Source organism: Rattus norvegicus, chromosome 4 (assembly GCF_036323735.1).
Source record: "Rattus norvegicus strain BN/NHsdMcwi chromosome 4, GRCr8, whole genome shotgun sequence".
In the NCBI taxonomy this organism is placed as follows: Eukaryota; Metazoa; Chordata; class Mammalia; order Rodentia; family Muridae; genus Rattus; species Rattus norvegicus.
In genome coordinates, this window is record NC_086022.1 from 169,324,090 (window position 1) to 169,351,965 (window position 27,876).

The 27,876-nt window shown below is 41.6% G+C and overlaps 1 protein-coding gene across 4 annotated transcripts in view; it reads right to left on the reverse strand.

Moving 5' to 3' along the window:
• Dusp16 (dual specificity phosphatase 16) overlaps positions 1–27,876 on the reverse strand; it is an 83,391-nt gene that overhangs the window by 45,972 nt on the left and 9,543 nt on the right. For 3 of the 4 annotated variants that reach the window (NM_001106624.3, XM_039107456.2, XM_063285918.1), the window contains exon 2: positions 634–1,224. In NM_001106624.3, coding sequence (NP_001100094.1) covers positions 634–861 — 228 coding nt within the window. In that variant the 5' untranslated portion in view covers positions 862–1,224. Of the gene's footprint in view, positions 1–633; positions 1,225–4,772; positions 4,959–27,876 lie in introns of all 4 variants that reach the window. The other variant, XM_039107457.2, reaches the window with a different exon arrangement.

Genomic DNA, 27,876 nt, shown 5'->3' on the forward strand with positions numbered 1-27,876 from the left:
TAAACTGATAAGATAACTTCATTGAGATTAATTTCATTAATTTCACTAATATATAAAGAAACACAGCATGTGTCCAAATTACGATAAGTTAGCTATTCTGTATAGTTTAAAACGGTCTTTTTCCTTCCCATGGCATTTTTGACCATGGTCTTACTATGTAGCCCAAGTTTGCCTAAACTTGTAGCAATCCTTCCCCTCAGCCTCCCATGCTAGGATAACAGATGGGCATAAGCCACAATGCCTGACTTAGTTTAAAATATTCTTAATGTGGGGCTGGAGAGATGGCTCAGTGGTTAAGAGCACTGACTGCTCTTCCAGAGGTCCTGAGTTCAATTCCCAGCAACCACATGGTGGCTCACAAGCATCTGTGATGGGATCTGATGCCCTCTTCTGGTGTGTGTGAAGACAGTGACAGTGTACTCACATACATAAAATAAATTAATAAATCTTTAAAATATTCTTAATGTGAAAGTATGATTGTTAATTTATTTTCAGGTACTGCAAGAAGACCAAATCTAAAAAGCAATCAAAGTTTCCTCAAATTATTTTCTATACTTAAAAAAGAGGCTTCAATTAAAACATTTCCTGAATATTTCCTGCTTACTTCAAGAGTCATTAAAAAAAAGCATTTACCTTATGTTTTGCAGAATGCTGGATGAGTTCTGTAATTAATACTTTGTCTTGTTGCAGCCTTCGCTTCATCAGTTTGGAGCAGTTGATATTGATGGCTTCCAGAATGTGGGACGTATTGTACTCCACAAATGGCCGGCTGTCAATTAGCAGCACTTTCTCGGTGCCGCTTTCCAACAGAGCCACCAACCTCTCAGTAACAATTTGAGTTCCAGTCATCTCATGGGCCATGACAACAGTAAGTCCTCTTTCCCCACCTAGTTCTTTAATTTGCCACGATGATGTAATGGGGCTGTGCTCAAAGGCTCAGCCACTCCATTGTACTAGAAATGTATGAGGTCAGGCTAGTGGTGGCTGTGGAAAGGAGAGTTAAATCCATTTCAGCAAGAGCCTCCAACTGAATGTCTCTTTCTCTTTCCTGCTGATGTGCTCTTGCAAAGGATTCCGTCCACAAAGCAGCCCCTCACAGTGGATTCATACAGAGAGGACAGGAATAACCATTCCACAACAAAAGATGCTTCGGGGCAGCCAGGGTATTACGTCATCCATTACCTTTGCGCCCTCTCTCCAACAGCTTTACACTGGACTGACAACCTATATGAAGAGAGAAAGAAAGACAGAAAACAACACATGGGTCAGAAAAATAAGAATGAGTATCAGATTAGAGAGTGTATGACTCATAATATTTACCTCATTAATCTAATTCCATACTTAATGCACTGTTTCATTTGAACAAACAAAGGATTAACTAGACATGGCTTCATTAAAAAGGGGTTATACTAACCTCAAAATATAAAAACTTCAAAAAACAAAACAAGGCATTCATAATTATAATTATCTGAGATCCCAAGCTGAATAATTTGTATGAAATTACAGAGCCTAGAAAAAGCAGCTCAAAGGATTAATATTCTGAATGGTTTCTTCCATTTTACTTACTTATTGTACACAGAACAATAGCAAAGAGTCGGATTATATTATTTGGAGGGAAAAACCTCTTTCTGCTGGCTTAAGGTTCCTGTGATGAGTGGGCAGGTGCAAATAGCAGCCCCTTAAGAAGGGGCAGGAAAATGAGGTTGCACAAATTTCAGTTACTTTTTAAGGAAGAAAAGGGATAAACACGGCTGTCAACAGGACTACAGAAAGCCTGTGATGTATCCAGCAGCTATGACCCTGGTTTCGTAGCCATGTCCCTGGTCTGTCTCCATCTCAAGCCCAACTCTCCACCTCATGTTCCTTGACCTGTCATAGGCTTCCCCTTAGGTTTTCATACCACATTCTCAAGAGAATCATTAACTTCCAGCCTTAGAAAATTTCATCCCTTTACCTGAGACTTGAAGATGTCATGAAGAGCCCTTAAAATGTCTCCTGATCTCACCAAACTCTTGTAAGGAACCATATTTCCCGAGTAACCCTACTTGACGTTTAGTGTCATAACTTGAGGCTGATCCTAGCCTTCAAAAGTCTTAGATTCATTTCTATCCTGGTCCATTTTCCTCACATGAGACATGCTCTGTCTAATATCAGATTTTCGTCATCGGCATTCAGTTTTAGACGATAAGCATTTGATGGGAATATTTCTATTATTTTCTCACTTCCACTCTGCTTGTAAGTAAGATGCTCAATGTACCTTTTATAAGTAAAACCTTTCTTGTTCCAAAAGCAATTTGTGATTATAAATGAATATTTGATTGCCTGTTTTCAGAACAAGGTGGTAAAGCTGTCAATCATCTTAGAGTCATATTCTCTACTTTTATACTTAGATTTCAAGCCTGGGGGGTGGAGAAAAGGCATCAGGCTATAAAGAGAAGTGGCCTGGAATTACTGTTTATGTACCTTCTCCTACCAAATACAGATGCAGCAGTGACTCTCTTCATAAATATTTCCTCTAAGGACAAAACTGTCTATTTATCTAAAATTAATAAATGAAAGTGGATCAAACAGAGAAGAGGGGAATGCATCGGTAGCTGGCTGCACGGGTGAGGCTGGGCATAACAGTGCCCAGGAACTCCAGTGGCTGAAAAAAAAAAGGAATTTTACACCGCAGGCCAGCCTGGGCTATATAGTTAGACTCTGTCTCGGATGAGAGGGCAGTGTTGGAGAACAAAGCTCAGTCGTTCTAGAATCAAAAAAGCGTTATAGGGCTCAGCATGAAGCTCTCTAGCAGCTCTCAGAGAGGACCAGGGTTCAATTTCTAGCACTCACATGATTCAACCATCTTTAATTCCAATCCCAGGGGACCCAATGCCTTCTTCTGGAATCTTCTCAGGCACCAGGCGCATACATGTTACATAGACATACAGGCAGACAAAACACTGATGCACATAAAATAAATATTTTCCTTTGAAAAAGACATCACTGAGTAGATCAAAGCAGTAACAATCTACTTTCCTATACAGTCCAGCTTCCACCTTTCTCACAGAGCCTGAGAAATCTTATTTTATGAATCCTACATTTAATGCCTTATCCTCTAAGCACATTTCTCTTCAATATGCTTTTATATCATAAGCGTTACCTCTCATTTCAACTGAAGAAGCTAAAGCAGGAGATTTGCCTTGGCAATCAACAAACTTTTGCAAAGTACCCAGCATGTCCACAGCACTGAATAAAGCCCTGACTGCTCAGTGGCAAATATCACGTCAATGTAAGGTCCTGCACAGAGAATGTCTCACTTCCCACCAGAGCATCTACTACTGGATTATGCAGCTTTCCCTCAGCACCTGCTCCACAATGGATCTGGACTGGGGAAGAACGATGCGACGTCCACAAGAGTGCCCAGATGGCACAGAAAGCAGAAATCGGAGAACAAGAGCAAGCTGATTCCAACACCAGAGCTGAGTGGTTGGCTCCACTCAATGATGAAATCAGGGAGACAAAAAGCAGTGATCTGGGTTAGGAGATCAAGAGACAAAAGGAGGGAGAAAACAGCAAATATGCTTGAGCTAAATTAGAAAACTCATCACTTCCCTTCAGCAGACAGTTCTACCAGGTCTGAAAAGGCCCGAGTTGGCTGCTACAGATACAGAAAGACTCTTGTCCTGACCAAAAGGATCTCTCTCTGCTCAGTCACTCTGGTAGGGGATATAACAAGCAAAGGGATGAGAGTGAAGTAAATGTATACACATTCAGTACTGTACTGAAACCACCTAGAGTCCTCCAGTCCCTTTATATCAAAATTTTGATTGTCTTAGTCCTAACTGGACTGTGGGGCAGAGCCCTGCCGCGGGGTAATGGAGCTAGTGAGGACCGATGACCTTCAACTCATTTCCTTCTATTCCTTTATTTATTTACAATCTAGCCGTTATTCCCACTCCCAGTACTCATTTCTTTACAAGTAGGATTTTTTCCAAACTTTATTAATTCATTGTGAATTTCATATCATGTACCCACTCTCATTCATCTCCCTGTCCCTTCGCATCCATCCTCTACCCCTGCAAACAAAATACCCTCCAAAAGAAAATAAAGACAGAATTTAAAAGAAATCTTGGTGTGGAAACTGTGGTGTATTACAGCATGTCACCCAGTATACACTTTTGTCCACACATCTTTGCACATGTTGACTGCAATGAGTCATTAGTCTGGTCTGAGGTCTCTGGCTTCTGCTACTCTATCTATACTGGATCTTCACTGGGACTCCGCTTGGATATCCTGTTGTCCTAGTGATCCTGCAGCTTTGGATCTGCAGGACTGGCCCTTTCATGTACTCATAGCTAAAGTAGATGTTGGGTGGGCCTAGTCACCATCCTTGATCTGGGCTGTGGGGGAGGGGTAGCTGAGCTGGTCAGCTCACCAGCTCACCTGAGCCTACAGCACTGAGAAGAATTCTCCAGTACTGCCCCAGCAAGCTCATGCAATGCTGCAGTCAGCAAGGGGCAGGGGCAGCTCTCCTGTCCTCATGTCCTAGGGCTGGCTCACCCATGCCTTCACCACCAAGGCAAACTACTGTGCTGCCCAGGTGAGGTACAGGGTCCACTCTCCCAAGTGCTGCAGCCAGTGAGGGTCAGGACTCTCCTGCTCTCATGAATGTGGTAGCTGGTGAGGGGCAGAGCCAGCTCGATACAATGCCTAAGAGAGCAATCCAGACCAGGGACATCTGCATGGTCTTTGGTAGTAATATGGGCTTAGGATATCAATATAGATCCTACCTGCCACAGGACCACAAACCAGACATGGCCCCCAGCAGCAGCCTGGGTCTAGATATCCACGTGGTCTCCCTATGGCGGCACAGTCCTCAGGTATCCACGTGGTCTCCTTATGGCGGCACAGTCCTCAGGTATCCACGTGGTCTCTGGTGGTAGCCCACAGACATCGGCTTGGCCTTTGGTGGTAACCTGGGCCACAGACATCAACAGAGATTCCAGCTGCAGCAGAATCATGGACCCAGACATGGCCCTCGGTGCAGCCCAAGCCAGGTTATCACTATGGCCTCCTCACATTTGCCTGTTCCTCGTCACCTTTCTCCAGTGTAAACCCTTTGGTTTGCTTTCTCTTGCATCTCCATCTTTCCCTCACACATTCGTCCATCTTACTGGTACTCACAGCAGGTACCTGGGTGTCTTTGTTCTGGTCACTCTGATCAGTGTGGCCCAGGCCAGCATCTGGGTGTCTCATAAGTAGACGTTTTAAATTACATCCCCACAGTCTGCTTCTATCCCGTGGGATGGAGTGGATCTCAGTAGGCGGAGTGCCTGTTTACCACGCATGAGACCCTGTGCTCAGTCCCTAGCACTGCATAGACCATATGTGCTGCTGCACACCAGCACTTGGGAAGGAAAGACGAGGTCAGGAATTCAAGGCCACCCTTAACAGTATAGAGAACTCGAGGACAGCCTGGGCTACAAAAGACTTTGCCTCAAAAAGAATAATAAATAAAATACTTTAAAATTTGCTGTTCATTCTCAAGAATGCTAATACCTTGAGATCAGAAGCATATCTGTGATGGTTTCGTTTTCAAACTTTTTTACATGAAGTGAGATTTGAAGATTGCAAGCAAATAGTTCATTGTTTGCAAAACCACTGAACTAACTTTACCTTCATTTATTTTCCCTCTCTGTTTGTGTGGCATGTATTTTGTGTATGTGAATGTGGGCATGAGTAAGCCACAATCAACGAGTGAAGGTCAAAGAATATCTTCTGGGAGTTGGCTCTCTCCTACTATTCCATGAGGGCTCTGGGGACTGACTCAAGTTTGCCAGTCTTGTCCTATAGCATCTTGCCAGCCCCTCCTCCCCCAGATTCCTATCAAGTCCATGGAATAAACCTTTTAGATTGAATCACATAAGCCTAAAGAGCCTAGACTCTTACAACCTACTACACAGCCAATTTTTAAAACTTTTAATTGCTTTTTTCCATGTTTAATAAATATTTAAATGGTTCAAAAAATCTAAAATTGTGTGCATAATATGTCTACATTGTTATCAAAGTATCAGTTATACTTTGATGAAGGTGTTATAAACTGCCACGTTATTGAAACTCCAACACTATACTGACGTTTCTTTAATTTGTATGCTGTAGATGTCCCTCACCTGTCCTTTATAAACCTAACTGGTGACCACTGCTAACAGTAAGTAGCTTCTGATTTCTTCCTAAGACTGTTTAAAGTATATAGAGAAAACACAATGTTATTTTCCTTCTCCTTTGTTCAAATATTACATGGAATATGCAGTTTGTATATCTTGCTTTTTATTTCATTCATAATACTCCAATTTGATTTCTTTTTTTTTTTAGATTTATTTATTCATTATTTATGTGAATACACTGTAGCTGTCTTCAGACACACCAGAAGAGGGCATCGGATCTCATTACAGATGGTTGTGAGCCACCATGTGGTTGCTGGGAACTGAACTCAGGACCTCTGGAAGAACAGTCAGTGCTCTTAACCGCTGAGCTATCTCTCCAGCCCCCCCAATTTGATTTCTTAAAAAGCATATGTTTGGCAATTAGCAGGCAGGCAAACTAACCATTTCTTAGGCTGGGGAGATGGCTCTGTTTGTAAAATACTTGTTCTGCAACAATGAGGACCTGAGTCCAGATCACAGCACCTACATAAGGCCAAACACATACTATAATCCAGTGTCCCTCCAATAGGACGGAAGCAGACACAGGAGAATCCCCAGAAACTATAGGCCAACAGCCTGATGTTTACAACAGGTCCTGCCTCTTAGAAGAGAAAAGCAAGTATCCACACCTAAGGCTACTTTCTGACATCTGACATGTGATTGGTGATGTGCACACAGAGTCACAAACACATACATCATACACATATAGAAATGCCATTCCCAGTATGTAAATCATGCTTTATATGCTGTGACTTCTAACATTAACAAAAATTGTATAATAGCTTCCCCCTTAAATTTACCTTTTAGTTGTTTTTATTCGTAACACATCGAATGTTTTAGATTCAATGAGAAGATATACCCAACTTCATGATAGAAACGGTTGGAGTTTTATCTATCAAAATTCACTCTATATCTAATTTTGAATCTACATCAGTGAAAGATGCTACTGACTTTGTTATGTGTGAGAACTGTTTAGGAGGAAAGTCGAGCTTGTTAAGTAACAGAACAATGTAAAGACTAATATTATAAGAGTACCAATCATCTGCCCTTAAAGCAATTAAGAGGAAAGACATTAGGTTCACTTCCTTACTTCCCACAGCCATCAGTGTACCCAGCTAGACTTTTCTGTGGAGGACTAGGGATTTAACCCAGGCTTCACACATACCAGGTAAGCATTTTCAAATCAGCTGTGTATCTTGCCCATTCTGGTTCTTTCTTTCTTTGTTCGTCTGTTTTGTTTTGTTTTGCTTTTTATTTTGAGATGACCTTGTAAAGTGTTCTACACTAGCCTTAACCCTGCTCTGTAAGCTAAGCAGCCTTGACCTTGTAACCCTCATGTCAGCCTCCACAGTGGATAAGATGATAGCTTTGTACCAAAAAGTCCTGCCAGGATTTCCCTTCCCCATCACATTTCTATTAAATGATTCTACTAAACATCTTCTAGATGAAGTATTTTTCTCTCTGAAATGTCCCAATAACACGATAGCTCTGAGGTCAGTCGTAATTAGGATATGTTCAACTGCAAAAGGAAAAGTCCCTTTTTTTCTTCTATGGTTACTTTATGCCAACAATAATAGTTCTCAATTACTAGGCTCTGCTGCCCTGAGCTCAACCACAAGGCCTAAGTCAGGCAGGGTAAGTAAGGAGGCTCCACAAACATTTCAAATGACAGTCTGGAAATTGAGAAGGCAGGAGCTCCCACTCTATACTCATATTTCTTGAATAAAAAGGTTTAGCCTTGTTTGCAGGGTCTAGAGCTTAAGTTCAAATTCTCAGCAAGTCACAGGAAGGAGAGAATCAGGCATGAAGTTCATTAAACTACAAACTATACTTAGTTTCCCCTCTCCAATAAAGATTGATAAAACAAGCTACAAAAAAGACTTTTAGAGGAGCACTACATGGATGTAATAACAGTACAGATCTACAGGGAGGATAGACTTGCTGCAAGGGAGGGAGGATTGGAAGAGGAAGCAAGCAAAATCATCTTAGGCTTTGACCTTTGTAGTTCTACAGGGATTAATACTATTGTCTAGGATTCTGTGGATAACAGAACTGGTAGAAGACTGAGGCTCTGGCTTAATAACAAAGTGAGGCACCCTAATCGATACCAGCACTGTCAGAAATTGAAAAACAAAACAAAACAACCTACAGAAATCCAGAGATCAAAACAAAACAAAAACCAATCCTCACCAAAATAGTCATGAACCTAACATGTTTGGTCTACATTTTCCTACCCCAAACCTTAAGAAATAAATATTGACAAGTGATAATAACAGAATAGACTGCTTGAAGCAAGTCTTTCCAAACAACTAGTATTAGACATGGAGACAAAAGCGCAGTAAAGCCCAGCCTCTCACTGAGAGGCAGCAGTCAATGTATTCAAACTGTTTCCATGTTTCCAGAGAACTACAGCTGAAGGTTATAACAGCAGCTAACTTTCAAAGCTTAACTCTCTTTTGAGACACTGGCTGGCCAACATGGGGTGGGGCCAGATGTATGAGAAGCCTTAAAGAGTTTCTGCTAGTATTACAGAGCAATAGTGATAAAAACTGCATGGTATTGGTACAGAGACAGACAGATAGACCAATGGAACAGAATTGAAGACCCAGAAATGAACCCACACACCTATGGGCACTTGATTTTTGACAAAGGAGCCAAAACCATCAAATGGAAAAAAGATAGCATTTTCAGCAAATGGTGCTGGTTCAACTGGAGGTCAACATGTAGAAGAATGCAGATCAATCCACGCTTATCACCCTGTTCAAAGCTTAAGTCCAAGTGGATCAAGGACCTCCACATCAAACCAGATACACTCAAACTAATAGAAGAAAAACTAGGGAAGCATCTGGAACACATGGGCACTGGAAAAAATTTCCTAAACAAAACACCAATGGCTTACGCTCTAAGATCAAGAATCGACAAATGGGATCTCATAAAACTGCAAAGCTTCTGTAAGGCAAAGGACACTGTGGTTAGGACAAAACGGCAACCAACAGATTGGGAAAAGATCTTTACCAATCCTACAACAGATAGAGGCCTTATATCCAAAATATACAAAGAACTCAAGAAGTTAGACCGCAGGGAGACAAATAACCCTATTAAAAAAATGGGGTTCAGAGCTAAACAAAGAATTCACAGCTGAGGAATGCCGAATGGCTGAGAAACACCTAAAGAAATGTTCAACATCTTTAGTCATAAGGGAAATGCAAATCAAAACAACCCTGAGATTTCACCTCACACCAGTGAGAATGGCTAAGATCAAAAACTCAGGTGACAGCAGATGCTGGCGAGGATGTGGAGAAAGAGGAACACTCCTCCATTGTTGGTGGGATTGCAGACTGGTACAACCATTCTGGAAATCAGTCTGGAGGTTCCTCAGAAAATTGGACATTGAACTGCCTGAGGATCCAGCTATACCTCTCTTGGGCATATACCCAAAAGATGCCCCAACATATAAAAAAGACACCTGCTCCACTATGTTCATCGCAGCCTTATTTATAATAGCCAGAAGCTGGAAAGAACCCAGATGCCCTTCAACAGAGGAATGGATACAGAAAATGTGTACATCTACACAATGGAATATTACTCAGCTATCAAAAACAATGACTTTATGAAATTCATAGGCAAATGGTCAGAACTGGAAAATATCATCCTGAGTAAGGTAACCCAATCACAGAAAAATACACATGGTATGCACTCATTGATAAGTGGCTATTAGCCCAAATGCTTGAATTACCGTAGATGCCTAGAACACATGAAACTCAAGACGGATGACCAAAATGTGAATGCTTCACTCCTTCTTTAAAAGGGGAACAAGAATAGCCTTGGCAGGGAATAGAGAGGCAAAGATTAAAACAGACACAGAAGAACACCCATTCAGAGCCTGCCCCACATGTGGCCCATATATATACAGCCATCCAATTAGACAAGATGGATGAAGCAAAGAAGTGCAGGATGACAGGAACCGGATGTAGATCGCTCCTGAGAGACACAGCCAGAATACAGCAAACACAGAGGCGTATGCCAGCAGCAAACCACTGAATTGAGAATAGAACCCCCGTTGAAGGAATCAGAGAAAGAACTGGAAGAGCTTGAAGGGGCTCGAGACCCCATATGAACAACAATGTCAAGCAACCAGAGCTTCCAGGGACTAAGCCACTACCTAAAGACTATACATGGACTGACCCTGGACTCTGACCTCATAGGTAGCAATGAATATCCTAGTAAGAGCACCAGTGGAAGGGGAAGCCCTGGGTCCTGCTAAGACTGAACCCCGAGTGAACTAGACTATGGGGGGAGGGCGGCAAGGGGGGGAGGATGGGGAGGGGAACACCCATAAAGAAGGGGAGGGGGAGGGGGATGTTTGCCCGGAAACCAGGAAAGGGAATAACACTCGAAATGTATATAAGAAATACTCAAGTTAATAAAAAAAAAAAAAAAAAAGAGTTTCTGCTAGCCCAGAGTAGCATACACTTGGTACTGCTTCAGTCAGAGATCATGTCTTTCTTCTTAGAATTGCTTCCCGTTTGTTATGTTCATCTGTGCCGACAGCTAGCTTCTATTCCCTGATCTACCGAACCCTGATTCTTCCTTCTGATACTACTTCCCCTTTCTTCCACTACCCATGAGTCTATTAGACATATTTCTGAAATCTCCACTCATTCGCTGATCCACATCTTGTGTTTCCTCTCACCTTCTAGCAGGAAAACTAAGGGCCTCTTCTTTAGAAAAGGAGCCTGGATATGGGTGGCTGTCTGGGGTGGAAATGCAAGGATCCCTAAGAGAGAGCCACCAGGCAGGAAGAACGGAGAGAATAGTTTAATCTGGGAGCACAGGAAATGCTTTTATAAGCCTACCGGTGATAAAGGTAAGCTGGTGTTGAGAAGAGAGATTTACAACGAGACAGGGTCAAGTGAGACTGATGTGTGTATCCTGGTACTCTCGAGCATCTCAAGTAATTAGAAAGTAATTATCAGACACCTAGAATGTGCCAAACTCTGCTGTGAAAATGCAGCAACAAATGATAACTATTCATTATAAACTATAACTGTAAATGAATTGCTTAGTTAGAAATTAAGCAAGTAAAAAAATCTTGTTCTCTTAGAATTTAGTACTGGAATACTGAATTAGTCATCTTTCCATTACTTTAAGAAAATCTGAAACAATTAACTCATTTGGAGAAAACATTGTGTGTTCATGTCCACGTACCTGCTCCTGTGTGTTCCAGGGGTCAACCTGAGGTACCATTCATCAGATGCTATTCACTGTTACTTGAGACAGGGACTCTCACTGCAACCTAAGGCTTGTAGATTAATATACACTGACTGAACAGCAAGCTCAGGGATCTTCCTGTCATCTGCCTTCCCAAAGGTAGAAATATGTACCACCATACCCAGCACTATTATTTATTACTATTATTTAAAGCAATCTTTAAGTTAAAATACATTTTGATTATATTCTTTCCCGTCCCCAAATCCTTCCAGATCCTCTCCCCTCCCTATACACCCAACTTTAAGTTCTTTCTCAAAAAACAAGTAACGACCCAATACAACAAACCCCTTCCAAAATCAAGAAAGCAAAATTCCACCCCACCCCATATTGCCCCCCCAAACACCAAACTGTAACCAAATAAGAACAAACAAATGACACTGTGGAGTCCGTGATATGCTGGTCAACAACTCCTGAACGTGAGGCCTGTCCTGGAGTGGTTGATAGACCCAGTGCTACTCTGTTGAAGAAAACGGATTTTCCTCTCTTGGCAGGCATGTGACAGTTCAGTTGTTAAGCTTAACCTAGTGGCTAGGTTTTCCTTCTTTTTTAAAAATGATGTCTTTATTTTTATCTCATGTACATAGGTTTTGCCTGCATACATGTGTGTCTGTGTGAAGGTGTCAGATCCCCTTGGCTGTGAGCTGCCATGTGAGTGCTGGGAATTGAACCTGGATCCTCTAGACGAACACTCAGTGCTCTTTAACTGCTGAGCCATATCTCCAGCCCCATGGATAGATTTTTTTATTCATTTTTAAAAAACAAAATAAAATATAGTAAGACAAACAAAATTTATCAATTGAAGTTGGAAAAGTCAAACCAACAGAAGGAAGAGAGCCAAAGGGAAGGCACAAGATTCAGATCCCTACTCACGTTCTTACACGCAGGAGTTCCACAGCAACAACTAAGCTGGAAGCTCTAATATGTATGCAGAGGACCTGGTGCAGACCTGTGCTGCCGTCCTCATGCTGACTTAGAGCACCTTGTTTTCCTGGGGTTCCCCATCCCCTCTGGCTCTTACACTCTTCCCACCTCTGCTTCTATGGAGTGGAACAGCAGGGTGGGAGGTCCCGGAGCTGAGGGAAGGGATTTCACAGAGATTCCCACTTAGAGCTGAGTGTTCAGTCTCTCACTCTGCACAATGTCTGGCTGCAGTATAACAAGCATTTACATGGGTGTTGAGTATTGAACTCAGTATTCTTCTCATTGCATGGCAAGAGGTTTACTGACTACTCATCTCAGGGTTTTTATTGCAATGATGAACACCGTGACCAAAAAGTAAGTTGGGGAAGAAAGAGTTTATTCAGATCACAGTCCATCACTGGAGGAAATCAGGATAGGAGCTCACACAGCTGGATCCTGGAGGCAGGAGCTGATGCAGAGGCTATGGGGGTGCTGCTTACTGGTGTCCTTCACATGGCTGGCTCAGCCTCCTTTTTAGTAGAAGTCAGGACTACGAGCCCAGGAATGGCACCACCCACAATGGGCTGGACCCTCCGACATTGATCACTAATGGATAAAATGCCTTACAGCTGGATCTTATGGAGGCCTTTCCTCAAGGGAGGCTCCTTTCTCTCTGATGACTCTAGCTTGTGTCAAGTTGACACACAAAATCCATTTCCCCAGTCCTTAAAAAAAGACATTTGGTTTAGAGTTCTGGAAACTTCATTCCACAATTGAGCAGATCCAATGCTCTCAGTGTTCTTGGGGACATGTCAGGTAGCAATGGCTAAGAATGGGAGGTCAGGTAAACTGGTCATAGAGCAAACAAGCATGGAAAAAAGGTGGGGAGTTGGGGATTTAGCTCAGTGGTAGAGCGCTTGCCTAGGAAGCACAAGGCCCTGGGTTCGGTCCCCAGCTCCGGAAAAAAAAAAAAAAAAAAAAAAAAAAAGGAAGGTGGACCCACAACCCCCTTCTGAAGGTGTGACCTTGTGACCTAAAATCTTCCCACTAAGACCCACCTCCTAATGACTCCAGTACTTCCTAATAACATTAAGTTGGGGACTCAGTCTCCAACACATGAATCTTGGAGGGACTTTAAAAATGTAAAATATCATAAGGTACATATAATAGACAAAATATGCTATGCTAGCATAAAGTGCTATGAAGAAATAAATGAAGCAGAGTTAAAGGTGAGAGCTTCTAGAGGAGGCTCAAACTGACCGTCCACAGGCCTTTCTCTAAAGCAATCACAAAAAGTAAAATCATGAAGGGGGTGAGAAAGCAAGTTAAGAGGACACCGGGAAGACTGAAACTCTATGCCAAAAGCACCATTTAAAATAATGAAGACACTGGCCAAAACATCCTGAATTAGGCAAATTCTAATAAAAGTTACGGTAGTATTCAGTCTTTCTTCAGAATGATGGTTATATTTACTAGAAATGACACATTTCCAGGCAACTGAGATTTTTAACTTTGGGGTAAAATATATACAAATATGTATGTAGGTGAGTCCACACACATACTAAAGAAGTTTAGTACATTTTCTTCCTTTAACACTGCAAAGGAATGTGGTGTGGTTCCTTGGTGTATGTCTTTGCCAAGAAACACCAACACTGTGACACCAACACTGTGACAGGAGAGATTACAATGTTCACACAGTATACTGCTGCTTAGAGCACAAATGCTTACATCTAGTAAGGGAGTCTGAAGGGTTTTGTTTTTGTTTTTTGGCAAAGAATGGAATAAAATATAACAGACATAGTAAGCAAAATATATGTATGAAAAAATCTATACAAGAAAGTATTTTTAAAATGTTTTTAAGATAACTTATTTATTTTTGTTTTATGAGCATTGTGTTTTGCCAGCACATGTGTCCGTGTGAGAGTGTCAGAGCCCCTGGATCTGGAGTTACGGACAGTTATAAGCTGCCATGTAAGTGCTAGGAATTGAACCCTAGTTCTCTGGAAGAGCAGTCAGTGCTCTTAACTGCTGAGCTATATCTCTCCAGCCCCCTTAGAAATCTTTTCATTAAAATAAATGTTTTCAAGATGTTCTTCTTGTCAAAGGATGGATCAAATAACTCAAGAACTTACATTCAAGGGGTTGGCAACAGTAACTTCAGAATCTTTCATTTGTATATTGTACCTTTGGCTAATCCACCGCCATAACAAAATCCACTATGAGAAAGAAAGGGCATATGTTTCTGGTAGAAAAGTTAAATTCCACAAGTACTAAGACAGGGCAAAGGTATAATCTGGAAGCAGTCTAATGAAAGAAAGGCTACAGTTTAATCTCTCAGAACTATCAGTTTTAGAGAGGATATCTTGTATACTGAATGGATGCAAAAACCTATGGCTTTTCCTACAGGGAAGTAAAGGTAGAAGAATCAGACACTCAAAGTCATCCTTGGCTGCAAAGTGAGTTTGAAGCCATTCTGTGATATACATGAACTTGCCGGCCGGCTGGCCGGAAGGAAGGAAGGAGGGAAGGAAGGAAGGAAGGAAGGAAACATTGGCAAGTGATATCACACAGTCTTGGTATCTTTCTTGGCAGGGCTGATTTAAAACAGTTGGTGGTGAGTGGGCAGATTAGAAGATGAGCTAATACAATATATGTAAACTGATGGTAACTCTCAAAAGGTGGAAGCCCAACTGTTGCTTCACAAAAGAACTTGTAAAGAATATCTATCATACGGTAGAGAGCATTTGCCTATCATCCTCAAAGTGTGTGTATGTTCACTGGTGGCAGAACTTCAGGCATGCTAAACATATTGTCTACAGCGATGAATGACATCTCAGATGCCCAGAAAATTAAAAGTTCAATTATGACTTGTGACTAGAAACCTGAATTTTAAAACATATCAGTTGGAGTGTGCTTTTTAATACAAAAAGAGTCCTATACATAAGGAACTTATTCTGATATTTTTGTTAACATAGTACTATTAATCTTAAAATGTATTTTGAGTGTTAAAAGTTTCCAAAGCAAACCTGCCTAAGTAATCACAAATGTAATAAAGTATGACTTTTCATTCCTCACCCAAAAGGTGCAAATTCCCCTGGCAAAGTAAAGCAGTAGGCTTAGGTCACCACTGTCAGCTCCTAAGAAGACAAGCACAACAATGCTTGAACAGATTCCAGGCGTGGCCTTCACGCAGAGACCACACCTGCTTCCAAGGCCCTGGGGCTAAAAATAACTCTGGGGCTTCAAAAAATGGGATGTCAGCCAGGCCCAGGGGTAACTTGCTGGCCCCTTGCTCTGCTCTGCTCAGTGAAAGCAGGAGCTACAAAACTGTAATTCACACACACACACACACACACACACACACACACACACACACACACACACTTTCCTTCTGTAGGTTTCTGCACCAAGCATACACAACTCAGGCAGGCTCAGTTTCTTTGCAGCTTCCAACCAAAACAAATCCTAGGAATTCAGAAAAAAAATGAAATAAATGTGAGATTTCATGATGTATTATTTTTAGAGGAAAAAAAAAGGACAGGACTCAGGAGACCTTGTTCCTAATTTCAACTTTACCAAACTGCCCATAGGCCATATAAAACATGCACTGGACACTCCCACGCCTGCGCTTGTATAAAGGGTGAAGTGAGGGACTGAGTGCCATCTACAGTTCTCTCACTAGGAACAGAAAGATGCTGCTGTGAGTATATCTTAGGACTTAGACAGTGTCAGGACAGAAAGGTGCTAAAATGTACTGATCACCAAGCAATCATGTAAGTGTCACAGTTTATAGCCTCACATTAAAAGAATAAGTCTGGGGACACAACAGGCAAGCCAAATCATGGCTGGAGACTCCCAAGGCTTGATCAGAAATAACTATTCCCATTTCTTTGCAAGTCTCAGGATAAAAGGAAGCCATGTAGTAGAGAACGATGGTTAGCATCATTGCTCGCCCTCCAGGAGCCTAGGCTATGCTCATTCTGACATCACTACATTTGTCTACACACTCATGCATGCACGCACACATTTGCAGTGGGTGCTGAGAATTTAATAATATTAGGAAGCTACTCCACCAGAGAGCCACAGAATGACAGGGCTGGGGCCTGGGCAGAAGGACAGACAACAGAAAAAGCAGAGACTAAACCCTGGCAAAGCCAAGGATGCACCTGGCCTCTTGGTCACTTTTCATTGTTCATCTTTTCCCTGTAATGTTTTCCATCCTCTCATCTAACACAAGTTTCTGTGCTTTTGCTTTGTTCTAAAACACTGTGGTCTCCTCTTCTCTCCCTTGCTCCTTTTCACAGTTCTTCCTTCACAATTAAAAACAGAGCCTCTAACAGAGATTTTAAGGCTAAGCTCTTACTATTATTTCATTTTCTGTGGTGCTATTTCCTTTTGGGGGATGGGGGCATCTGCCAAGGTCTTTGATATGTTGCTATTATATCAAGTAAGCACAACTGTTATCAATGGGTTGGGTGTTCTATCAACATTGAAAATGATTTTTACTGGTCAGGCAGTGGTGGTACACACCTTTTATCCCAGTAGTCAGGAGGCAGAAGCAGGTGAATCTCTGTGAGTTGGAGGTCAGCCTGGATGACAAAGCGAGTCCAGGATGGCCAGGACTACACAGAGAAACCCTGTCTTGAAAAACCAAAACAACAACAATAATATAAATAAACTATTAAGGTAAAACATTCTAAATTGAAGTTTTATTTTAGAGAAATTTAAAAAATTTTCCATCTTGGCATTTCATACATGGCTGGCTCCACAGAATAAACATCACTAACTTCCTATCAAGACAGGGTTTCCCTGGGTAACAGCCTTGGCTGTCCTGGAGCTCACTTCGTAGAGCAGGCTGACCTCTACCTGCCTCTGCCTCCCAAGTGGTAGAATGAAGGTCTATACCATCATACCAGGCTCAGTGTCCTAGGCTTTCATCAGCCCTTAAATACTGTAGCTCTGGAGATGAAGGCTAGGCCTCAACCTAAGTCTCAAAAGGAAGAGATTCTTGAGGCTTCCACCGTTGGATATGTAGAAATAACAACATGTGGACTATATGGAAAATAACAACCTACGGATTCATATTTGTAAAGTAAAAAGTAACCTGAGCATGTGTGGACAAGGCAAGCTTCACCAAGGTGTGATGGCACCTGTGGCCCTGCCAGCTGTCTGACCCTCCAACCTCTTGTAAGCCACTGGTTTCAAATGAGCACAACCTGACCCAGAAGGAACATCAAAGACAAATAAGATGGCCAGAACACAAGGTGTTCATTACGAGCCTCACAATCTTAACAATACAATAAAAAATACTCAACTATAAGACATAAAAAAATAACTGCAAAGTCAAAAAAGGATTATACATAAAATGTCTATTCAACAATGCAAGTCTGAGATGCGATGCCATTTCTGCCTGCTATCCTTCAGGTTATTCCTTTTCTAAGGTCATCTGCCATCTTCAGGAAGACGGTCCTGTCCTTTATATATAGTCCAGGGTTGATGTCAGGCTCAGGAGGGCCATAAACAGTAAACACTGTCCGAGTTTTAATTTCTGACTGTCAGCACTGGCTTATCTTAATGTTAATAAAAGGTATTGTGAGAAAAACAAGAGATGGTTAATCTCATATAAGAATAAAAAAATTAAGTATACCTGAAATAACATTTTGAATGAATATAAAAAGTGCTTTCTAGAAAAATCTAAATTTCAAGATGATTTTTCAGGGAAAAATTGGGACAATATTGGGACATAAACACCCAAGGGAAAATGAGGAAGAAAATTCCAAATGAAATAAATCCATGAACTCAATGAAAGAGACAAGGAGATTTTCCTGGCTAGAGCACAGATTGTATCAGTATGGGACAAAGTAAGTTAATAAAGAAGGGGCACCCTGGAAGGCATATGCCATCAAAGCCATCATAAGCTATAGAAAAATAACTTGGAAACATCCCTGGATGAATTTCACTTGGTAACTATTTACAATGGACAGAACAGAAAACTGAATCCAGAAAACTTAAGACACAGCCCACGTGATTTTAGATGTGTAAGGATGGACTCAGACTTCAACAGTCACTGAATGTCTAACATGAAAAGGAAGCACCAAAAGACCGTTGAGGATCAAAAGCTAAGTCAGTGTGCCTGGCATCGAAGCATATATCTGTTAACTCACAGACTGTTTGACAGTGCTCATGAAAATGGCATCTAGACTACACCATCGAATTATTCTACAAAATCTGAAAGATCTTGGTACCCTAATCTGCCACCACTTCATATGCGCTAATATAAAATTAAATAAGCATTATGCCCAGGTTCAAGTTTTTGTTTACAAATAAAGTGAACTGGGCATAATGAAAGGCTAAAATAAGCCAGGTATGGTGGTGTTATATACCTATAAATCACAGCATTCAGAAGACTGATGCACTAGAATTTTGAATTGAAGGCTGATATCATGATTCTCTTCTATAAGTTAAATACACACACACAGAATGAGAGAGAGAGAGAGACAGAGACAGAGACAGAGACAGAGACAGAGACAGACACTGACTGACAGACTGACTAAGCTTCATCCTCAGGCCCTGCATTTTTTGTTTGGTCTTAATTTATGGCATGCTAAGAATGTTCACAGGAGGGGCTGGAGAGATGGCTGAGTGGTTAAGAGCACTGACTGCTCTTCCAGTGGTCCTGAGTTCAATTCCCAGCAACACATGGTGGCTCACAACCATCTGTAATGGGATCTGATGCACTCTTCTGGTGTGTGTGAAGACAGATGCAGTGTACTCATACATAAAATAAATAAATAAATTTAAAAAAAAAAGAAAGAAGTCTCTCTCTGTGTCTCTCTGTCTCTCTGTCTCTCTCTCTCTCTCCCTTCCTCCCTCCCTCCCTCCCTCCTCTCATTCTTATTTAAAAAAAAAAGAATGTTCACAGGAAGAAAGATGCTGAAACTAAAGTACTCAGCTCTATTTTCTCAATAAACTAAGTACAATTATTTTTCATCATTATCCAAAATCAGTTTTATGGTATATCATGGAATTCATTCAGTGGTAAATGGTAGTATAAAAGCCTACCTAATTAAAATTTTCAATGTCAATAATGCTATAAAATACAAGGTATGTGGTATGATTTGAAAATGAAGTCTCCTTCTACCTGCCCCTCAAAGGCTTGGTCTAAAGCTGATGGACGCAGGTACAATCAGTGAAAAGTGACTGGACCACACCCCACCTGTCAGGTGGAAGCAGGAGTCATTACAAGTTCAAGGCATCCTTGGCTACATAGTGACTTGGAGAGCAGACTGATGTAAATGAGACTCTGTCTCGACAAGCAACAACAACAAAAATATTCTCAGGTGTGCTGGCTCATGCATATACATAATCCAAGCTCTCAGATCTCAGATCAGGGGGTAGCCATGAGATTAGAGCTAGCCTAGTCTGTACAGGGAGTTGATAGCCAGCTCAAGATACACACCAAGACCCTTTCTTGGGTGGAGGTGGGAAGAATAACTGGACATGAACACTCTCACAATAAGATGACATTATCAGGAAATGATGGAAAGTAGGAGAGGCCTAGCTGGAGAAAACGTAACTGAGGAGGTCCCTGGAAAGATACATACATGTTCCTGGCCCCACCCCCGCCCCACTCTGGTCTCTGGCTGTCATGAAATGAGCAACCTCTTTCACTACACTTTTCAACTATGATGTTCTCCTCACCACAGGCTAAAGCCATGGTCAACCAACCAACACTAAACCAAAATAAATCCTTCTTTTATATTTTTTCTCTAGCACATATATATTTCACATAAAGCAAAACAAGTAGATAGGTATTAGGCAATGTCTCTTTTCCATATGTAAACTTAATAGGAAAAACATAACAAATATATTAATTTTTTCATAAGGGAAATTTGGTATAAAGTAGATTATAAGGCTGTCCACCATGAAACTCTGGCTTAATACCAAACTACCTGACTTCACCATCTCATCTAATATGTAGTGAATGGCATAGTTAGAGCCCAAGAATTATATTCACAACACTCTACTGCTTAATTGTACTGCACCAGCTCTTAATTAGGTTCAAAGGAAACCTCATTTGCTATCAGCGTTTAACATCGCATAGCACTAAGTAACAGAGCGAAGGTATCTTAAGCACGAAACAATAACTGTTCAGTTTTCTCTCCTTCCTGAGGACTGTTCATTCTTTTCTAATTCTGGGGTTTGGACCTTAGGTAATCTGTAAAACTCTAAGAAGAAAAAATGCATGGGTGAGGAATACAGGAGTGTTCATTTATTGAGTACTGTGTATATTCAGCTTACACTTTCTACTCCCATCTAATCACAACAGTTGCTTGGAAAACCGGTGAAAGCTACTGATCTAGTCCTACTTCTGGAGAGTGAATCTTGAGTCCAGAATGGAAACTTAATTCCTATTATTAAAAATGTTACTGGATGCTCACAGGATCTGGCAAAAATACTGTCCTAAAAATATCTTTGGCCTTTCTTTCAATGTTTGCAGTGATTCGACTGGTATACAGATTTTTCAGTCTTCCTCACCTTGAGGACACACAGTTACAAAAAAATAGATTTGAACTTAAAATGCTGACAGGATAAACCAGGCCTGGTGGTGCATGCCTGTAATCCCATTCCTCAAAAAGCTGAAGCAAAAGAATCAGAAATTCAAGGTCATCCTCAGCCACAATGCAAATTTAAGACTTTCTGGTGCTATCCTAGGGGTGACATCCAGGCAGGTAGCACAAAGAATAAAGAATTCCAGAAGCAAAGCATTTCTATCTCACTGGTGTCTCAGTTGGGGTTTCTACTGCTGTGAAGAGAAACCATGACCAAGGCAGCTTATATAGCAAGTTTAGCTAGGGGTTGCTTACAGTTTTAGTCCATTTCCACTGTGGCAGGGAGCGTGGCAGCAGGCAGGCATGACACTGAAGCCATAGCTGAGAGCTCTCATCTGATTCACAAGTGGTAGCAGAAAGAGTGAGTATCCCTGACATAGGCTTTTGAAAGCTCAGAAACTACCTTAGTGACACACCTCCTCCAACAAGGCCACACCTCCTAATTCTTCTTTAACAGTCCACCAACTGGGAAGTAAACATTCAAATATATGAGCATACAGGGAAAGATTCTTATTTAAACCCCATACCAGATCACTGTGTGAATATAAAACAATTTCGTTTAAATAAAAAGTACTTCATAAATTACCGCATCTTCTTTGAAAAGGAAATAAAAATCAACAAGACATTTTGATTAGTCAGTAGTTCTAAATATTGGCTGCATATTAAAATTACCTGGGAGCACTAAAATATCTTGAACTTCACAATCTCTGAGGAATGAGAACCAATAGTTTTTACACAAGCAAGTGCAGATGGATTCTTTTCCAAGAAGAGTTCAAAGGACAGTCTTTTGAAACACAGGATTTAAAAAGGATCAAGAAGAAATTCCATGACACACGTTATACTGTGATTTACCTGGTCTTGGTCTGTTATAATGTGCTCTAGAGTCTGAAAAAATGTTTAGGCAAGAGAGCATATTTGCCAACATTACAACTGTAAGTTCAAAATGGGGTGGTGGAGAGCACAGATATTCTATTGAACAGAACAAAAGGTGGGAAAGATATGCTGGGATAGAACTTTATCATGGCCTACCAAATAGTTTATGCTGAAGGGGACATAATTCCCTATCTTTCTTCACTATAGGCTAGATACAGATACACAAAGGAAATGTTCAGAAGTTGAAAAGAGGCAACACGGAGCTCAGTATATGAATTCAAATTAAAGATTTGCTACCCTCAAGAATATCCCAGTTCAGAGAGCCCATTACCATCACGAGGTTGTGCAGGCCTTTGTAACTCCTCCCTCTGATCTGATCTGTCTTGTACATTACATTAAAGGGCATGCCCACCCTTCTCAGAGTCAGTTTTTAGTCACAGAATACCTTGTAATGTATAATCGAATGTACACTAGGAAATGCTCACTCCAGTAACTGCCTCACACAGTGGATCTAACTCATGGTTCACTCACCTAACAATTTTTGAGCATGTATGTTGTACAAAGTGGAAAGGAAAGAACCCCCAGAGGCAATGCCTGGAAGCCAACAAGGAGTCCATGAATCTTTCCTCATCCAACTCCTTGAATTACTACACAAACAAACTCGCCAAAGGAAGTATGGATGGGTGGAAACCATCACTGGTCGGCGAGTGTCCAATAATTTGAGAAAATTATCTTTAGCTTATCCCTAAAGGCTACCTGCTTTCTGTAAGAAACCACTTAGCACAATCCAGCTTCAGGAGGCAGTCAAGTTGCTCAGTCTTATTGGTAGCAATGACTTAAGAAGAGGAGAAAACAGTTCTGCTTTCCTCAGACCAAGTACATAGTTTTCATATCATAAAACAACTACAAACACAAAAAGAGAGACATCACCCAAGCCTTACAACTAATTGTTATCTTACAAAATTACAATGATGTTATTTATAGCCAGCAACATCTGCCTAAGGCATAACCATAAAGGAGAAAAAAATAAAAGAACTGTTATGAAAATGAGTTCATTTTATTGAAAGGCCCAACATAGTAAGAAAATGGACTAAGATGTTCAACATAAAATAGTAGGTTGGAGAGTAGTTGACTGTCAAGGCCTCAGGTTTTTTAATCTACAGACTACTTCAGAGTAGCAAAAATGTTTGGGTGCTTGCCTTCCTAAAAAGACAAGTTTGTCTTCTTCTCTCAGAAGTTCTCAACCTGTGGGTGAAGATGGGGGACGGGGCTCTTTCATAGGGATTGCATATCAGATATTCTGCCTATCAGATAATTTATATTATAATTTATAACAGTAGCAAAATTACAGTTATGAAATAGCAACAAAAATACTGTTTATGGCTGGAGGTCACCACAACACAAGAAGCGGAAAGAGTCACAGTACTGGGAAGGGTGAGAGCCACTGCTCTAGGTAAAGGCAATGTACCACAAATCTTACTGTGAAATGATGGTGAAGACAGTTCTGGATTGCCTTGGTGAGGTATGAAGCCTAGACACATTGGAGACATCAGAGAACTGAGGATATACAAACACTTCTACAAGAGTACAGTATGATGGCAACTGATGGTTGCTACAAGAGAGGGGCACCAGTTCTCCTCTGAGATGTGGCCCCTCAGAAGCTACCCATGCTCCAGTAGACAGTCCTACACTGATGCACATACCGCTAGCATTAAGTATTCTCTACAAGCTTAAAAGAGAGAGAAAGAAAAGCATGAATTAGGAGGAAATAGTGGTTGGGAGTGAGGGTCCAGGAAGGGTTGGAGGGGAGGGAACTGGGAATAGACTTGATCAAAATTCACTACATGCTATACTCAGACTGTTTCATTTTTTAAGAGAGTCTTGTGCTTATCTTATTTACTGTGTAGGGAGGATGCCCATTTATTTAACACTAAATCTCCTGAGTATGTCTTTCATAGGAGCTGTAGGGAAGTCAAAAGAATGAGATTTTCTTGTACATGGCTTTAGTTATTATTATAAAACTAAGAAACTATAAAAAATTAAAGGTCACAAATATTTATATTAACTAGATTCTTAAGTCATATATAGGATAAAACATAAATAATTGATTTAATTACACACTTTAAAGAGTTCAGTAGAGTCTCGAGACAGCATTTAGAAACCAGGTGCTAATAGAATTAGACATATACAGCTTATTTTTAAATCCCAAATGCCACGAAAACAAGAGGCTCCCAGGACCTGATAGAGATGACATTAGCTAAGATACACAACAATGGGGAGAAAGAACCTATAGAGACCATATCGAGAGGTTAGGCACGGCCCCCAGTTGAGGGATGTGGCCACCCACTCATCTCCAAAATTTTAACCCAAAATTGTTCCTGTCTAAAGGAAATACAGGGAGAAAGAGTAGAGCAGACTGAAGGAAAGGTCATCCAGAGACTACCCTACCTAGGGATCCATCCCATCTGCAGACACCAAACCCAAACACTATTGCTGATACCAAGAAGCACTTGCTGACAGGAGCCTGGTATGGCTGTCCAGAGAGGCTCTGCCAGAGCATGGCCCATACAGATGCAGATGCACGAAGCCAACCACCAGACAGAGCATGGGGACCCCAATGAAGGAGTTAGGGAAAGGACTGAAGGAGCCGAAGGGGTTTGCAACTCCATAAGAAGAACAACAAAATCAACCAACTAGACCAGCCAGAGCTCCCAGGGACTAAACCACTAACCAAAGAGTACACATGGGAGCCGGGGTGGGGTGGGGACACCATGGCTCCAGCTGAATATGTAGCAGAGGATTGCCTTATCTGGCATCAATGGGAGGAGAGACCCCTAGTTCTGTGGAGGCTCACTGCCCCAGCATAGGGGAATGCTAGGGAAGTGAGGTAGGAGTGGGTGGATGGTGGGGGAACACCCTCATAAAAGCAGGGAGGGATGGGATTAGGAGGGGTTTTGCAGAGAGGAAAGGGGATGACATTTGAAATGTAAGTAAATAAAATAACTAAAAATAAATAAATAAATTCAACTCAAATTGCAAATGTTTTTTGGTTCTTAAATAACAAAATTAATGGCATACAGCCTAGTTCTCCCAGTACTGATAAGCCACAAGCGAAATGTACCAGGGAACCAGACATAGTTGAACTTGCCTGGAATTACAGTTACTTAGGATGTTGAGACAGCAGAATCCCAAATTTCAAGCCTGCCTGGGCTACAGAGAAAATTCAAGGCCAGCCTGGGCAAGTAGCACAGCCCTATAACTTAGTAAGTAGTTCAAAGCCAGCAAGGCTTACACAGAGAGACCTTGTCTCCATTGAAAAGGAAGAGGAAGAGGAAGAAGAGGAGGAGGAAGGGGAGGAAGAGAAGGAGGAGGAGGAGGAGGAGAGGAGGCGGAAGAAGAAGAGGAGGAAGAAGAGGAGGAGGAGGAGAGGAGGAAGAAGAAGAAGGGGGAGGAGGGGGAGGGGAGGAAGAAGAAGAGGAAGAAGAAGAGGGGGAGGAGGGGGAGAGAAGGAGGAAGAGGAGAGGAGGAGGAAGAAGAGGAGGAAGAAGAAGAAGAGAGGGGGAGGGGGAGGAGGAAGAGGAGGAAGAAGAGGAGAAGGAGACAGTGATGGCAGTTTAAGGGTGAGATGGAGCCTAGTGGTAGAACACAGGCCTATGCTGCAAGGTCCTAGAAATAATCCCAACACCACAGAAAGAAAAAAAAATAATATGTATTAAATAAAATGTATAAAATTGTTTTTAGTATAAAATTAATAGTTTGGGAGCCTATTTTTAAAATTCTCAAATGTACAGTGTTTCAGAATATCCTATTTAAGTTCAAACAGCTTTTGACAAAACTCCATGTGAAGAACCAGGTTCATCCTATGAAAACGAAACAGAAGCCACTGTATGGTACCTGATGTACCAAAGGTCCTGCTTCACTGAGGTGCAGTCGTTTAATACAAGGCAGAAGGCCCTGCCTGCCTGCCTGCCTGCCTGCCTGCCTGCCTGCCTGCCTGCCTGCCTGCCTGCCTGCCTGCCATTAATTGTTATTTTAACTTTCCCAAGCAAATACACAGCACAAATAACAAATGCCCAACAGAAGGCCAGAGTGGACCAGGTCTCCCACAGCAATGCCTAAAGTGCCTCTGGTGTTGGGACAGGAAGACACTTCCTCACAACTCTGTACTGAAGGCATTTATAGACTAGACACACGGATATTTCCTAAATAAAGACATGGAGGCCGAGTCATAGCTTAGTGCTACAGCACTTATGTGAAAGTCATGAAAATTAATTTTTAAATGTAATTACATTTTTACTTTCAATAAAAATTTAGAATGACTATCAAAAGCCAAAAACTTAACTTTAAAGCAAGAACTGCAAACTTCTTTACCATCCTTTGTTGGTGATACTATCCAGCAATCAAGATAACCACACAGTACCAGACCCTCTTAAACCCTGTCTACTCTTGTGATAAAATGCTAAGTGGTCAGAAAAACGAAAAAGAAAAGAATTATTTCAGGGCTGGCAAAATAGCTCAATCTTCTATGGCAAAGTTGCTTACCACCCAACGAATACTCTTAAAGAGCTGTATTAGAAGGAGAAGGTTTCTAAGTAGATTGACCCAAGTTTGATCCCCAGAACCCATGGAAAGTTGGAAGGAGAGAAGTGAGTCCACAAAGAATCACACACAAGCTATGGCAAACATACACTGGTACACATGCACACATAGCACACATACTGGCTCTAACACACACAAGGACTAATACATACATTGACACTAACACACACACTGACTCCAACACACACACACACACACACACACACACACACACACACACACACACACACACACAGATGTAACTTTAATTTTTTTTGATGGTGGTTCTTAAATTCTTTAATCTCCCGGCAAGCCCACCATCCACCAGAGGTAGTAGGAAAGAAAGGATAGAGGGGAAGTAGACCTGTTTGGGAATGGCTCTTTGGAGCAACCCCTGTCTGTGTTATCTGGAAATGGACAGTTCAGTTCACAGGTCAGCAGCTCAATCCACTCGCAAACACTTCAGATACAGCAGCAGTCCAGTGTGGAAGTCAGGAGAGCAAACACAAATCAACAGTGGTGGCACTGCCTAGCAGAGACAGTGAGGCCTCAGCCTCAGCACAAGTCAGCAGGAGGGACCAGGGTCAACAGGAATGCCAGGAGAAGTTCTCAGCTGTGCCTCTCTCAGTGAAGCAAAGATCAGCAAAGATGTGAGACGGTCAGGCCACAGCCAGCTCTATAAACAAGCCTAGCTCAGCCTCCTTCACTGACCATCAAGTCCTACTTATACTTCCTCCAAACATCATGTGTCCCCCATGGGCCTTGCTTCAGCACATGAGTCTGTCTCAGCCGACATCACTCTGCCAATCAGCCCAAGTCCATGGAAGCAATGAGAAACTGCAACACCCCACCAGAGGTTTCTCTGTACTTCCTCTCTATGGAGTCCCTACAACACAATGTAAGGCAGACAAATACATGCATGTCGCTAGCAAAGAATCCTTCATCACATGTCCTTTCATGTACTTGCTTTAGCAGAACTTCCTTTCACATGTGCCTGCTTCAGCTAAACATTCCTTCACGTGTTTGCCCTAGCCAAACACCATCCAACTTGCCAAAGAACCCTAAGTTTCCACTTCACACTGACTCTAACACACACACACACACACACACACACACACACAGAGGCACAAATATACACACAGACACTAACACACATACACAGATGCTGACACACAAGCACATGCATACATACACAATAATAAAAATAAATAAATTAAAAGTTACCACAGAGATTATCAAATGTAATACTCTAAATGTTGAGAAAGATGAATACGCAGATTCCTCTAAGTTAGCTCTGTGACCACTTGGGATAGAAGTCTGCATCACCTAATCTACAACAACAAAGGAAATGGACGCGGTGTTCAGGAGGAATGCTGGAAACAGCCTCCAGCATGCAAACAGCTGTCTAACAAGTTACCACTGCTCTCCTTTCTTCCTATCTGCAGCAAACACACAGC